The sequence below is a fragment of the Pezoporus flaviventris genome, unplaced genomic scaffold (genome assembly GCF_033815535.1).
Source record: "Pezoporus flaviventris isolate CSIRO_AGI_PZ_B2104156 unplaced genomic scaffold, CSIRO_AGI_Pfla_v1 ptg000131l, whole genome shotgun sequence".
Taxonomy (NCBI): domain Eukaryota; kingdom Metazoa; phylum Chordata; class Aves; order Psittaciformes; family Psittacidae; genus Pezoporus; species Pezoporus flaviventris.
In genome coordinates, this window is record NW_026892679.1 from 809,839 (window position 1) to 822,415 (window position 12,577).

A 12,577-nucleotide genomic window follows, 5' to 3' on the forward strand; every position below is an offset into this window, starting at 1 on the left:
AAGGAAGTAAGAGGAAAATCTAAACAGGTGCTCATCCAGTTATCATAAAGAACATTTATCTGGACACTGAGAGCTCTCATTAGGGGTTTTCACAGAGGGATGACAATGGAAAGACTGATGACTCTCCCAGAGTAAGATTCACATCAAGATCTACTGCAGCCTGCAGTCGTACTTTGAAAAACTGTTCTTGCGATATTTTTGCATTTTAAGAAGTGTCGTTAAATGTTATCAAGTGACATGCAAAATATGCATCTGTACTTTGAAAAGATAATTGTGGTGGGCAAAAAAGGGTACTATCTACCCAGAGGTACTCTACTTTTAATCTAGTCTGAACCAGAAGTGATGCTGGCTTACTGAGTTACCAATCTAGTTTAAAAAAGAAACACTCTCAGCTGCTCTTATTTCTAGTATCAGACCACTTTAGCTCTTTTCAGGAAGAAGTTCCTGGGCTCAGATTGTCTGCTGCACTGTTTCCACTTGGCAAGAGAAACGTCTGTAAAGGAGCCAGTTACAGCTCACTGAGTCACAGGACTGCATTCCCTTACCCTATTTTGGATCTCCCTGAAGGCTCCTCTAACTTATACTCCTGCAGGAGCTTCCTGATGTGAAGCTGCACTGTCCTGTTGTCACAACCCCTCCTAACACTGACATAGGCATAACACATCAGCTGAAGATCCCTTAGACTAGAAAAGTCTCATGGGGGCATTTGGGTAAAATTCTGAGCTCTGTGTTTCTTCTACACCAGTGCTGTGGGACCTGGACATGGTGGAATTGTCCCCTACTTTGAGTTTCGTTTCCAGAGCCAATGCATGCTTGCTGCTATCATTTTCTCCCATGCCATTTTGAATACTCAGCACTGCGCCTAAGACAGCTCTTCCTCTTCACTTTTTTCAAAGCTTTCTAAAACAAATAGTATATATATTGGAGGAATAAAATTACAGAAGTAATGAAATATAATCTCAGTGTGATCAACTCCACCTTTCCTGTGGCACTGAGGTACGCATTCTGTCATCCTGGCTGGTCTTTAAATCTAGTGAGGTCAGGACCGGTGCCTTGAAATAAAACTTGTTTGCCAGACAGCCATGTCTGAATTGCCAACACTGTTTTATTTTGTCTGGTGGAGTGGAAATTTGGCACTAAGCGCTTTTGCTAAGTCCCAAACCACTGTAGGACTTTAAGTGGAGGAAATTTAAATTCCAAAGCAGAACTCTGGTTCTGATTGACAAATGAGGAAATGTTCCCATTAACCACCTAAAATGTGCTCTCAGGTTGGTCATAAAAAGCAGCTGAAAGCTACCATGGTACTCAGACCTACTCTTTGTTATGGATTTGCTGGAATGAGGGGGAGGAGGAAGGGAGTGAGAACATTTATTACTTTTCTTATGGAAACACAGTCAGTTTATAATTTGGGAGAACAGATTGGGAAAGCCTTTTCAAATTACAAGATTAGCCAGTCTACTGTAAAAGTTAAACAGTGAAAAATGCTGGAGTTGATCAGCTTCAGGAGTTCTCAGCTCTAACAAACGAATCTCTACGGGTTGAGCTGGAAGTTTGCAAACTGCTTTTCACCAAAGATGAGAAAAAGACATGAAAAAAACCCCAATGTTAATTAAACAAATTCAAAGGTCTAGTTCATTCACCTGTGACCAAAACCATTCAGCTGAAGGAAAAAAGTATTTTCACAAGCTTTGGAAAGTATCCTTTAAAACACCATTTATTTTTCCCATAGAAATTCCTTCATTAATTTTACTGAGATTTTGCTACCCTACTTTTCCCCCTACATGAACATATTGAGTAATCATCTTGCACTGTAAATATTTCTTGCAAGTACATTGGGATTTCTTACAGGTAATGTTCTAACAATTACAGAAACTTGGATATTTAATCTGATTTCTGCTGTCTAGTTAGAAAGCCTTTTACAACTTCCTCATAATTGTGATTCTGTACCTACTTTACCTAAAATAATCACAGAACAAATAAATTTGAAAATTCTGGGATGAAGTCATCAAGGTCCCCCAGGTATATAATCTAGCATATTCAGTGGACTATTCCTACTTTTCAGTAAAGCTTATTGGAAGTGATGGGTTCTGATATGTCTTTCACACTGTATACTATTTTTTAAGAGAGAAGCTTCATCAAAGAGTAATTCTACTCCCACGCATTATCCCACAAGCATCACTACAGTAATGAGAGAATGTTGTTACGTGACTTGACTGTAATGTGCAAGCCAATAGAGGCAGGCTGTGCTTGCCTTGGAGCCACCTGAAAACTGTGTGTCTGTTATTTTGGCACAGAAACTCCCTACTGTAACCATTTATATTTGGTACAACAGTAATGTTACTTCCAGTCAGGTTAGCACTTGGATAGAGTTTGCTGTCATCCATCTGCAAAAGATGGTACAGTTGCAACCTTAAGCAAAAACTGAGCCACAAATCATGGGAGTCTAACATACTCAAAAACTGTAATCTCTCCTCACCACTGATGACTCCCCACATTTTTACTGTTTCTTCGTCCTCTCATTTTTAGAAGGGTTTGCCTAGTTTCTCCAGAAGAGTGTTGAAATGGAAAGGGATGACCTCAATCACCATAGATTAAAGAATACACCTTACCTTGTTCACAAAGAGCACCTATATAGCTTGGCAGACACAAGCAAGTAAAGGTATTGAGGCCGTCTATACACGTGGCTCCATTCCGGCATGGGTTAGACTGGCATTCATCCATATCTACAACATAAAGGTAAAAGTATTTTCATAATCCACCCCCTTCCTAGAAGGGAAATGTTCTTCAGACCTAGTCATGCAGTCACCACTAGGACTGGACCTAGTCATACTAGGACCAGTTCACTCACTCCATTCCTGGCGGTGTTCAAAGCCAGGTTGGACAGAGCCTTGGGTGACATGATTTAGTGTGAGGTGTCCCTGTCCATGGCAGTGGGGTTGGAACTAGCTGATTTTAAGGACCTTTCCACCTCTACCTATTCTATGATTCTATAATAATCCAGAATTATTGCAAAAGATCCAAGGGAATGGTTTATTTGCATGATAACTAATTTTACTATGCCTAATGCGGCCTCTTCAGCCACAAGCCAAGCAGCAATTTCCTTAGGAAATGTGACATTACTGATCCACAATTTTATATCCTGTACTCTGACTCCTGAGTTCTTAAAAACTATCCCAAGAACTATCCCAAATATTAATGTTTATCTGGTTTTATGTGATGTATTTGCGAATTCAGTGTAATGAATTCTAGGTCATGTAGTTCATTTACAACTCTTACATTTGTGTGTGTACATGTTTGTCCAGTCTAAGGGAAGAGAGAAAAGGGGTATAAGTGAACCTCCTTCACTTTATTGTTCTCTTCTTAACAAGGCCTCACTATAGAATTTTTCAAATGTCTATGTATTCTTTAACTTCAAAACACAACACTTCTGCAGATCTCATGTATGAAGGTTTTATACTCAGTAAGTGCCTAGATTGCATCAGCTTACCTAATTCACACTGCTCGCCGTTGAAACCTGGCAAACATGTACAGATGTAAAATGAGCCACGCGGATAGCATGTACCACCATTAAGGCAGGGATTGCTTTTGCATGGATCTTGGCCTGTTGAATGAGTAGAAAAAGGAAATTGACTCTGTAGCTTCAAGGAACTGGTGTCTTTTATTTTTTAGAAGAAAAAATAGTTCTTCATTACTGCATGGATGTATCAGGCTTTAGTGTAGTTAGAGAAACTCTATTAACATAATACGCTAAGGAGAATAAGATCATTTTATATAGTAGTAAAGCTTATTTTCAGGCATTGCTATTTTCAACTTTAACAATTTTAACAACATGGCATTTACTATGAACCAGTATAAATAACTTTTAGAATTACAGTTTTTCATAGCAATTTGTACTATATTTGAAAGCTATGGTATTCTATTGAGGATTTAGTTTGCATGACATGGTAATTAATTATAGCTGAAAATAGTTAAAAATATGCAAAATGAATGGAAAATGCTTGCTTTTTTTTTTTTTTTGAGCAGGGTTAGTTTATATGGAATGATTGGGTACACAGAACATACTAGCTGGTTGCTGTTGTTTCACTTACTTATATTTAATCAATCAATGCCCCAAAGGTCTTATTTCTTTGAAAGAATACTTTCACACATGCGTACTTCCCACCTTTCTTTAAAACACATCTCAAGAACACAAAGGTACTGAATACATCCATAACTAAACACTAAGAAAAATGCTTACCTGCTGTGAAATCCTCAGTTGTTATGGGAGTTACCATTTAAACGGCTTTTCCTTGCAGAGCTTTATGCCTTCTAGTGATGCTTATATCATCTGAGTTTAGAAACCTAGGTATTTGCATTTTATTTAATGCATAGGAGCAATTAACAAGTATACATAACCATTTTTTGAGTATCTCAGAGTCAGAGGATAATCAGGAAGATAGCCCTTCTGGGATACAAGAAGTAAGCCTTGGCTTTGGAAACTTAAAAAAAATGGGTGAGTTCTGTAACCTAAATTAATTTAGAAACATAAGAAAAGTTTAGATTTTTGGTTACATTTTTCCAAAACAATCTGACTATGGTTTATGAAATAAAAGGTAAGTAATGTCTATTTTACCCTTGACAAATTAGACATTCAAAGACGTCTCCTTAAAGTACTAAGTTCTCTATCTAGTCACGGGAGAGCAGAAGCTTCAGTTAGAAGCCTCCACATGAAAACCCTGTCTACATAAGTTGGGATTGTAATTTAGTGGCCATGATTTTGCTTTGGAGGTTTTGAAATTATTCGGATCATATCCATAAAATAGGTTGTTTTCTATGGGACTGCTTCCTGAAAGTCCCAAACATAAGGCTATGTTAAGCACCCAAGGATGTTTCTTGTGCATTTACCATTTGCTTGTCCTCCTATGGACTGGATATTTTCCCAGTTAACATTTTCAGATTAATAGCTTCCTGGATTATTTGACGAAAAATAATAGAAAACCACATGAAATTAAGCTGGTTCAATTCTTTCATCAACTATATCTAGGTAAAATGTGAATTGAAGCAATTGAAGTGACCCTACCTGCCTCATCTGTGTATTTGGCGAAATGCTGCCTAATAACCATTACGTTAAACAAAATACTGTGGCAAATAACATTTAACTAAAAGATCTTCAATTTATAAGTCAGACACTGTATCAACCATTGAAAGTTACAGACAGGCTGAAAACATGAAGTCTCGGTTTTCTCTTGTCTGAAAAGTCATCTTGCAGGCTAAGAAAAATTACTTTTTATAGAAAATTCTGATCTTAGAATACACACTATAGATCCATTCTCCTAGTCAACTTCAAGATGTTATAAACCAATCCTAACTATAAACCGATTGCGTAAGTACTGTTGTCATGCCCATACAAAAAAGCTATCAGACAAAATTATCTGAAATTGGAAAATCAAACAGTTACAGCTGAATTCTCTACCACAATCAATGTTACCTTCCTGTCTTTTAGAACTGGCTTGTCACCTCAAGTCTGATCCAAAGCTCCACAATGCTGAGGAAAATAGAAACCTCAGGAAAGTCAGTGAGCTTGAGATTTGGTCCTCCTATCTTCCTTCACTTTGTAAGGGTTATGATCATGTGGATTTCAAAGCTTGAGCCTCACGAGTTCTGCTGTTATTTCACACAGTGCTCTGATTGTCATACCTCTTATCAGAGTTAAGACACACATTTACATGTATCACAACAAACATATACAACAGTGATTGTATTTGGAAGTTACCTGGAATTTGCACTGCTGTGCCTTCAACTGAACCCACACTGGTGCCAACCAGGAAATCTGATCCATTAGTGACTTCCCGAAGGAAAAATGATGAAGTTACAAGTTCAATAGTGTTTGGCTCCTCAAAGCTTATCGTAGACTGCTCATTCTGAAACAGACTGTTTGCAGGGGTAAAGTTGTTTGTTGCAATGTTAGAAGAAACAGTTGTGATCTCCTCTTGCTCAGACAAAGCTGATTGTATTTCTGTGCTTGCATCCAAAGGCTGTGAAGATGAAGCTAGCATTGTAACTGCTTCCTGGTCAGGCTTAAATGCATCACTTTCAATGCTATTGGATGAATCTGAAACAGGTGTGGAAAAAAGCCATGGGATCTCTCTCTCAGTACTTCTGTCATCTTCTTGATGAGAATTGTCCACTCTCCCCAAGGAATCTTCAACTTTTACTGTGCTAACATTTGGAACACCTGTGCTCACACTTTCTCTGAAATTCAGAAAAGCAGTAGGCAAGACATGTACTGATGGAGAATCTCCAGAAAGAGTAGCTTCTTCTTCAACAGCCAAATCAGTTATAGAGGTTTCTGTGTCTTCTGTCCTGTCTGTTACAAAACTGTTAAAGTGAGGAGTACTTTCAGTAGTTGTGCTTTCTGAAACAGGCTTGGGGGAAAACTCCAGCAGAGGATACTCTGTCCTGTCAAGAAGGTCAGTGGTGGGAGGTTTATATGTTGCTGCAATATCAGAACTGACCTCTTTGAAAGTTCTGGCTGATGAATGATCAGGCTGATCTGAATCCTTTGAAGATGATGTACTTGGAATGATTACATCAGAGTACTCAGATACTCCATTAACCAACTGAACAGTCACTGAAGATTTAGGAGTTTGACGCACTGAATAAAAGCCTGAATCTGTTTCTTCATACTGTACTGATGCCGATTTTGTGCTTGTGTATACTGTGGGATGTTTTCTGTCATTCTTGCTAGATGATGCAGTTGTCAGCTGGGATGTACGCTGTGTGGTGACAATACTTACATCAAGCATGTCAGTTGTCAAAATCCTGTCTGCCTCAGTAGTAAAAACTGGTGTAAGAGAAGGAATCACAGGCAGCTTATCATCCAGTTCTTCTTGTCCCATTCCAGAAAAGCCAGAGACTGTTTCACTTTGATCTGTTATTACTTCGTTTTTTGCTGAAGTATTCAGCTTGTAGTTGTCATCTGTTGTGCTTGTTACAACATGTTTAGACTCATGAAGCACATGATGGTTTGCCAGTGATGGCACTGTAGGAAGGAAAATGCCCAGTTCAGAGAGTTCAGTAGCAATGAGAGTTTCTGTCGCAAACTTCCTTGCATTCCCTGAACCTAGATCCTTGTCATCTGATTTTGGTCTGTGTCCAGATGTTATTGATTCACTGCTTGGCTGACTGGAAGTAGTTGAAGAAAGACTATCATCAGATCCAAGTGTCTTCTCTTTGGTTATGAAAATTTTAGGTGTTGATTCATATTTCTCCTCTTCAGCTGTCATGCTATCATCACCACCATATGTTGACTGTATAACAAGATTTGGCATTGTCTGCACACTTATTATATCTTCAGGCATTGATTTAGAGTGATCCATGTCTATAATAGTTGTTTCTTCTGATGGGATTTGAAGTCTTTCTTCAATTAGTGTAATATCACCATAAACAGAGATGTTCAATATAACACTTCTTTTATCATCAATCACTGGGATAATTTTCTCATATATCCCAGTATCCCTTGTTAGCTCTTCTGATGCAGCTGTCTTTGATTGAACAGCAGATGGATTTGCCACAATCTCTTTATCTTCTGTAAAAAGGGATGCCAGTCCTGTGATGACAGTCTGTGGTCCATCTATTGGTGCCTCTGTCGTAACTTCAGAATAAGCTTCCTCAGTAGCACTAGACGAAGCATTTAGTTCTACCTTTGACACAGGGGGTATTGACAAATGAGTAAACATATCTGAAAATGAATCCAAATCACCAACCCAGCCAGACCCTTCTCCAGAGCTTTCAGATAATACTCTGCCTGGCATTTTTGTTGTTGAGGTTACAAGCGATCCTTCTGTTTCAAGATTGGGAGTTCCACTCAGTATTACAGAAATGGGAGTTACACTATGTTTAAACAGTAAATTTAAAGTTTTCTCTAGAGAACCAGCTTTAGAAGTAGATGTTCTCCCACTTATTTCATTTTCTCCTTTCTTATAGTTAGCTTCCTTATCGTGGGGTTTTGAAGTTGCAACAAAATAATGTGTCACCTCTTTAATCTCTTCAGAGGTGAAGCTATTGGAACTCTCTTCTGCTAAAGCTGGGGAACTGGTGATCACTGAGCTGGGAAACTGGTTTTCTGGTTTTACCAACAGCCCAGCTACAGGACTTGTAACTTCTTCATTAACATCAACATTTGATTCAGTGCTTCCTCTGTCAAAGTCTTGTGTCCTGTCAGTTGATAGTTTGGGTCCCAAATTTGCAGCATGAGAAGTATGAGGACTTAAAGTACTTGTAATTTCTTTGACAGCTAATGGCATTACAGCAGAAATAACAGCAAGGTCATCTCCTGACCCTTGTCCTGAAAATAATGCATCACCGATAAGCTCGTTATTTGATAGCTTTTCTTCTTTGGGTGTCAGGAATGAACTGGGAATATCTTTCATAGGGAAAATATTTTGTACCAACTCCTCCTTTTGCTCTGTATCTGTACCTGGAGAGCTTATGTATTTCCTTTCAATCTTTGAAGGTTCAGTTACTCTGTCATCATTAAATGACAAAAGGTTTTTTTTAACAGATTCAGTTTCTAATTCCTTTTCTTCTGAATACAGACTGTATACAGTAGGAACATTTAATAATCCTGTATGTTCATGGGTAGCCTGTGTATTTTTACATAAAGGGTCTATTGTTGCTTCTTCAGAAGGTTCTACAGCTTTTGCTGAAATTTCCTGTGGCAAACCTTCTCTGGAATACATATCTTCCACCAAAGGAGTCTTCGTAGAAAAATATCTCACTATCAGTTCATCAATTTTTTTCTCTTCCATTCTCATGTCAGTTACAGTTTCCATTGTGGTTGATTCATGTTCAATACTTGTGACTAGCTTGCCAAGTTCAGTAGTGAAAGCATGATTCATGGGTAGTGTGCTGACAGCTTTTTTGTCATACTTTTCTTGTGTTTCTGGTTCCCCAGTGGGTGAAACTGCTGGTTTTGTAAATGATTCACTGAATGTGTCTGCTTCCCCAGATCCCTGATCAATAAATGGGAAATGACTTCCAAGTATTTCTTTAATGGGTCCATTAGACATTAGTTCTGTGGTGCTGCTGTCACCTTTGAATTCTTCTCCAGAGCCGTGCTCAATCAGGAGAATCTTTCCTAATGAGACAGCTGAAGAACTAACTTCTGCATTTCTGCTTTCTGTAGATACTGCTACTCCTTCTGCACTGCCAGTACCATGTGTCACCATGATGTCATAAGGGCTGTTACTAACCACTGATTCTGGAGATGGTGTGACCTTAGTTGTTTCTAAATCTTCAGTTTTAACTCCTGATGCAACATGAGATATTACCTCTTTTCTAGACTCAGGACTAGATTTTACTTCAGAAGGAGCTGTGTAAGCTGGTTCTGTTTCCTGCTGCTGTTCTCCCAGGTTTCCTGTACTAAACACATCCTGGGGCATCTGACTTGTTACTTCAGGCTTCTTTGTCAAGCCATCTGACCTAGTACTTGAAATTGATATTGCTGATTCATCTGGTCTTGCATGTTCTTCATATTCTGTTGTTGTGTTCTTCAGTGAAGTGTCATATATACTGTAAACTTTTCCTTCATGCTTTTCTGTTTGTGTTTCGGTGATAGCTCTTATTGGAACTGAAGTCAAAGTAGCAGACTCAATGATAACATCTATGTTTCCAGAACCTGACTCAGTAAATGGTGAGTCAGTACTTTCTACTTTTCTCGTGGGACCCCCTGAAAATATGTCTGCTGGTTCTTCTGCTGATCCTTCATTTATAAAAAGATGTTTCTCTCTCAACAGAGGAATAGTGGTGAGCTTTTTCATTTCAGAACTCATGGTACCTGTTACCAGTACTGTTTTTCTGAGGGGGGTGGGGCCTTGTCTTACAGTTCTGACTTCACTAGTAGTGCTCCCAAGTTCATTGAACTCTGAATTTCCCTCTGCAGCAGTAGCTGAGTTTTCCTGACTTGAATAAACAGTGGTTTGCACTTCTTTTTCATTTTTTATATTCTTTTCAGTTACAAAAGAGCTGGCAACTTCTTCTGTAATAAACTCATACACAGAATTGGTGGCAACAGTTAATTCAGGACTTTGATCAAAAGCAGAATAGAGAGTGCTGATTCCTCTGGGCAAAGCAGAAGTGACTCCTGAAGTGGTTATAGAAATTTCTGTTGGCAGTACTGTTTCAGAACCCAAAGAAATATCTTGCATTGAAAATGCTTCTGTTACTGCCATTTCTGTTGTCATGGCTGAAGTTATAGTGATGTCCTTTTCTACATCTCCAGATCCTTCTGGAACTATAAAAGAAGCAGCACCCATCTCAGGCTTTCCTGTATGACTGCTTGTTTCCATAAGACTTTCAACAGGGGAGTTTGGAGCAAATTTAATAGTTGATTTATAATGATTTCCTGGAGTAGCGGATGGCTCTTCTGAAAGAAGGTCATTCATACCCGTGCCTACTGTAGCAGTATTAAAAACTGTATCCAGAGAAGCAGTTACAACAGAACCTTCCACAGCAAATACAGCAGGAACAGAAGTTGTGCCAGAATTTTTTCCGCTATCTTTCTTTCTTGACATTGTCACAATTTCTGAGAAGACAGATCTGGATAAATCAGGTTCAATGGAGCCATCTCCAGAAGATTCATTAGTAATCAGAAGCAAGTTTTTTGTATCTTTAGTAGATGTCTCCTCAGTTCCACGCCATGTTACAGTCTCTTTATTTTTTTGCAGAGACTGCACATATGAAGTAGTAATGGCTACTGATTTATCAGTCGTAGCAACTTCTAACTCACCACTATAAACAGGTTCTAACATTGCAACATCTGCTGTTGGTTGTGTAACTTCAAATGCCCCTATCATTTCTCCAGCTTTGCTTGGTTGCATAGTACCAGATGCTTCATTTTCAGGTATTATAAATTTGTTTGTTTCATTGATTTGAGAAAAGGTTACATTTTTGGAATGTGCAACACTTTCAATTTGGTCACTTCTCGCTTCCTCAGCTTTTGTGCTCTTAGGTGGACTAGTAACTTGTTGCTTTCCATTGATGAACTGCAAAGCTGGAGGAGTTGTAACATCAGTAGTATTTTCACAGTCTTCCTCTTCTTCAAACTCTACAAAGTTTGGAAAGAAAGGATCCAATATTATATATTCAGATGAATCCTGCACAGAGTCTGAAGTACAGGGCTCAGTCTGAGCTGATTCTGCATCAATGTGGGATTCATCTACTGCATGAGGAAGCATGTGGTGACTGAACAGATCCAAAAATTCATTCACCGGATGATCTGCAAAAAAAAAAGAGCTTTTCATAATCCCTAAGTGACAACAACAGTTGCGCATTATAATAGATATATGAAGTACAAACAATCCGAGAAAAAAAAAACAACAAAAAAAACAACCAAACAACAAAAATTTCAAAGTGAAATACAGTAAATTCAGCGGGTTCGTCTACTCACACCAAGTTAAATGCCACCACAGTGTTTAACTTTCTAATTAAAATCTTTGTGTATACTGAACACATTGCTCATATAATGCTGTCCATTGCCACCAATGTTTAATCCTAAACCCACATATAAGCTAATTTATCCTACACTATTCAGCAGAGGTAAGAAATAGACAAGATGAAAACCATATGAAGACCAAAAGACTCTGGCCCCAGCCTGCAGCAACTGCTTCCATGGATATGAGACACGCACTAACCTTTACCAGAAATCAGACTGAGACAAAGCTAAGCAATGCAAATAAGAAAATAAATATAGACCTATAGAATATGCCTCTGCAACTCTAATTTTTCTCAATATAAAGTAATATTTACAGAGGCTGCCCAATGCCACAGAAAAAAAATATATCTTCTGCAGCCATTTACTTGTCTGCCCAGATCTCCTTTTAAAATTTCATTCAAGCATAAAAACAATAATTTAGTTATTTGTCCAAGATCTGCAATATGATATGAGGAGGCATGTCTAACTTCACATTCAGAATCCACAAATTCTAGCATATAACATACTGAAGAATCATATTTTCATAGAAGTAGAAGCTCTAATCAACACAGAATTGTACACCTTCTTTGCAAAACAGTGTATGCAAGAATAAATGAGAATTCATTAACTGAAAGAAGGATGGCAAGTCAGAGCTGCTAGGGAGCTTTGAGAGCTTGTAATTCTCAGTAAATCCACTTTAAAATAACTGCACCGACATTCAGAACCAGAGTACTATATATTGAAATGTGCATGGGCAAGAAAGATAGCTTACTGTGTGCATAACTTAAGAAGGAAATATATACCTAACCTGCTATATAGCGTAATGTAGAATACAAATTAACTATGATTTCATACACAGCTGTTAGGATTGTGTGAACAACACATGTAGCATGCTTTTTACACAGAAGTAGACATTAAAAAAAATATATTAAACCTGGATGGATCTGGATAAGCTGCAATTTGTAGGAGGATACCATGACTAACAAGTTCTGACCAGTGTATTATTTTTGAAACAATGCACACCTGGGAGTCCCTCAAATTACTAACTCATGCTAAGTCATTTATGGTAGGTAATAAATTTAGTGAACAACATCTGTTCAAAATTCACCTAGAAGACATATAAAA

General features: G+C 38.2%; 1 protein-coding gene across 3 annotated transcripts in view; it reads right to left on the reverse strand.

Moving 5' to 3' along the window:
- The window catches only part of VCAN (versican), a 107,106-nt gene that overhangs the window by 21,918 nt on the left and 72,611 nt on the right, over positions 1 to 12,577 (reverse strand). For all 3 annotated transcript variants that reach the window (XM_061478714.1, XM_061478713.1, XM_061478715.1), the window contains exons 8-10: positions 5,753 to 11,257; positions 3,488 to 3,601; positions 2,610 to 2,723 (exon numbers count right to left, since the gene is read on the reverse strand). In XM_061478714.1, coding sequence (XP_061334698.1) covers positions 2,610 to 2,723; positions 3,488 to 3,601; positions 5,753 to 11,257 — 5,733 coding nt within the window. The remainder of the gene's footprint in view (positions 1 to 2,609; positions 2,724 to 3,487; positions 3,602 to 5,752; positions 11,258 to 12,577) is intronic.